Below are 2,626 nucleotides of genomic sequence, written 5' to 3' on the forward strand. Positions count from 1 at the left end.
TTAAAAAAAATAATAATAAAAAAAAATAAAATGCTCGCTCAAGGTGGTATAAAACTTAGTGGTAGCTTTAGATCGGCATTCAAGCTGTTTGTGCCATATAATCAAATGGTATGAAGAAGGATGACATTAACAATAGCCTAAAAATAATAGCTGACATGCCCGGAGCCCTTTGAAACACTGCACACGCAGCTTCTAGTCTTCACCGCAATTCTACAAGGCAGGGATCCTTTTTATTCCCATTTTACAGATGAGGAAGCACAGGGGAAGTAGTCCCTCCGCTCATACGTGGCCATCCACCCCTCCCTCCGCCCACGCGCCTCCCCGTGGAGGCCGCATCCTGTCCAGGCTCTCGGCCTTTCGCCCGCCCCAGCCCCAGCCAGCCACTTACTGGCCACCTGCAGCCACACTGGGAACCACCGCGTCCCGTTCCGCAGCTCCTGGCAGGTATAGTTGCCTTCATCCTGCAGGCTCAGCACCTCGATGTGCAGGGAGCTGGCGTTGACCAGAGAGAAGCGAGGCTCCGCTGGCATGAGGCTCGCGTTGGAAGACAGCAGCAGAACGGGCTCCGAGTCATTCCGGTACCAGGTCACCAGGCCCCTGGGGCCCGAGATGTTGCCACAGTGCAGAGTAACGTTCTCGTGAAGCTCGCCGACGATAACAGCCTCCAGTCCTGTAGAAGAAAACGGCCCGCTGTTACTGCCTCCCTCTCTGTGGTCCTGAGGTCTGCGTCCAAGGTCTCTGCACGGGACTCCACCCTCGGCACCCTTGGCTCTTTTTATGTTTCTTATTTTGAAACCAGGTCTCCGAAAGTTGTCAGGCTGAGCTCTGATTTGCAATTCTCCTGCCTCAGCCTCCTAATAGCTGGAATTACATGTATACACCACCACGTTTGGCTGTTACTACCCTTTTTCTTGTGGGACTGGGGATTGAACTCAGGACCCTGCGCTTGCCAGGCAAGCGCTTATTCTTTTTTTTTAAACGTTCTTTCAGGCTTTCTTTCTTTCTTTTTTAATTTTTTTTTTTTTTTTTTTTTTTCGGAACCAGGGATTAAACTCAGGCCCTTGCACTTGCCAGGGAAGCACTTATTCCACTAAACCATCTCCCCAGCCCCCAAGCACTTATTTTGAGCTATTCCTCCCACGGTTACTACCTTTCTTGATCTCTAAGCAACTACTACCTTTTTGGAACACTCTCTCTGCGTTGGGATTTTTTTCTTTTAACTCAAGAGCAAAGTTTTAAGAGTCAGTTGTGTTAGGATTCAGGCCCATTGTTGATATTCATGAACATGGGGTCGACTTCAGACATCGTCCCAGGTCCTCACTCACAGTCCACGGGGCCACCAGGGTACCTATCCTAGGACAAGTGTGTTGGGCACTGAGGATCCAAGGATGAGCCAGACGGAAACTTGAAGGCTTTCACAGGCCAGTGGGGAAACAGAGTGGCACTTACAACTCCACGAGAGTTGAGCACAAAGATAAGAGCTCATTCTTACCCACTTGCTTTTTTTTTTTCCTAATGTGGAATAAGATACTATTTAATTTTGTTCTTCCATAGCTAATTTTTTTATGTGTATGCTTTAATGATTTTTTTTCTTTACAATTAGTTTTGGACAATTTCATTTTTGTGTATGTTGGCATGATTTTATTCAAATTTCTTAGGCAAAGGGTTCATTTTTCTTGAAGATGTGGTGCTATAATTTCAACTAAATTCAGAAATTTTAAATCTTTAAACATTTATTGCATACCCCTTTCTACTCTGAGAATTCTAATTACATGAATATAAGTTTCTGGATTCTGGCACAGAGTGAATTGTTATATGACTGATTTATAAATTCATTCTTCTTCTTCTTCTTCTTCTTCTTCTTCTTCTTCTTCTTCTTCTTTTTTATTTATTTTTTTGAGGTACTGGAGATTGAACTCAGGACGTTGTACTTGCCAGGCAAGCGCTTATTCTACTGAGCTATCTTCCCAGCCCCCATTTTTATTTTAGAAAATTTTTATTGTTATATTCATTTAAGTTTGTACATAATTTATTTACAATGTGCAATCTATTACTAATCTCATGCTATGTATTCATTTCAGAAATATTTCTCTAAAGTTCACTCTGTCTACATCTTTTATCTGTCACATTTCAGTATTTGTCTACAATTTTTAATATGCTATATAATTATTGATTTTCACTAAAGTTAATGAGGAAAAAAAAAAAAAAAAAGATAACAGCCCAGCTGGGGCACGAGTCCTCCAGGAAGCAAACTGAGATCTGAAGGGTAAGTAGTGGTCAGCCAGGTAAAGGTGAGGATGTGGCTCCCAGGCAGACGGGAACCCGCTTGCCGAGGCCCAGGCCAAGGCTGGACATACAGCAGTGGCCGTAGAACTTTTGCCCAGCATGTGTGAGGCCCTTGGTTCCATTCCCAGCTCCACAAAAGATCAACCAATCAATAATAAAATAAAATCAGTGGAACCAAAAGCTGACCAGATTCGACCCCCGGGCCTGCCGAGCTGATCCCACTGCTGATCCTGCCCCTGGGAGCGAGCTGAGACTGAGACGCCATTGAGACTGGGCGTGGTGGTGTGCACCTGTAATCCCAGCTCTTGGGAGGCTGTGAACAGGTGGATCACTATGAGTC

At 44.6% G+C, this 2,626-nt stretch overlaps 1 protein-coding gene and 1 pseudogene across 3 annotated transcripts in view; one reads left to right on the forward strand and one right to left on the reverse strand.

Annotated features, from left to right (window-relative positions):
* Positions 1-2,626, forward strand: part of LOC101568704 — a 279,180-nt pseudogene that overhangs the window by 82,687 nt on the left and 193,867 nt on the right.
* The window catches only part of Vsig10 (V-set and immunoglobulin domain containing 10), a 34,960-nt gene that overhangs the window by 26,326 nt on the left and 6,008 nt on the right, over positions 1-2,626 (reverse strand). For all 3 annotated transcript variants that reach the window (XM_023720993.1, XM_023720994.1, XM_004636231.2), the window contains one exon: positions 389-670. In XM_023720993.1, the coding sequence (XP_023576761.1) occupies positions 389-670 (282 nt within the window). The remainder of the gene's footprint in view (positions 1-388; positions 671-2,626) is intronic.

This window comes from Octodon degus, unplaced genomic scaffold (genome assembly GCF_000260255.1).
Source record: "Octodon degus isolate 3935 unplaced genomic scaffold, OctDeg1.0 scaffold00079, whole genome shotgun sequence".
Classification (NCBI taxonomy): domain Eukaryota; kingdom Metazoa; phylum Chordata; class Mammalia; order Rodentia; family Octodontidae; genus Octodon; species Octodon degus.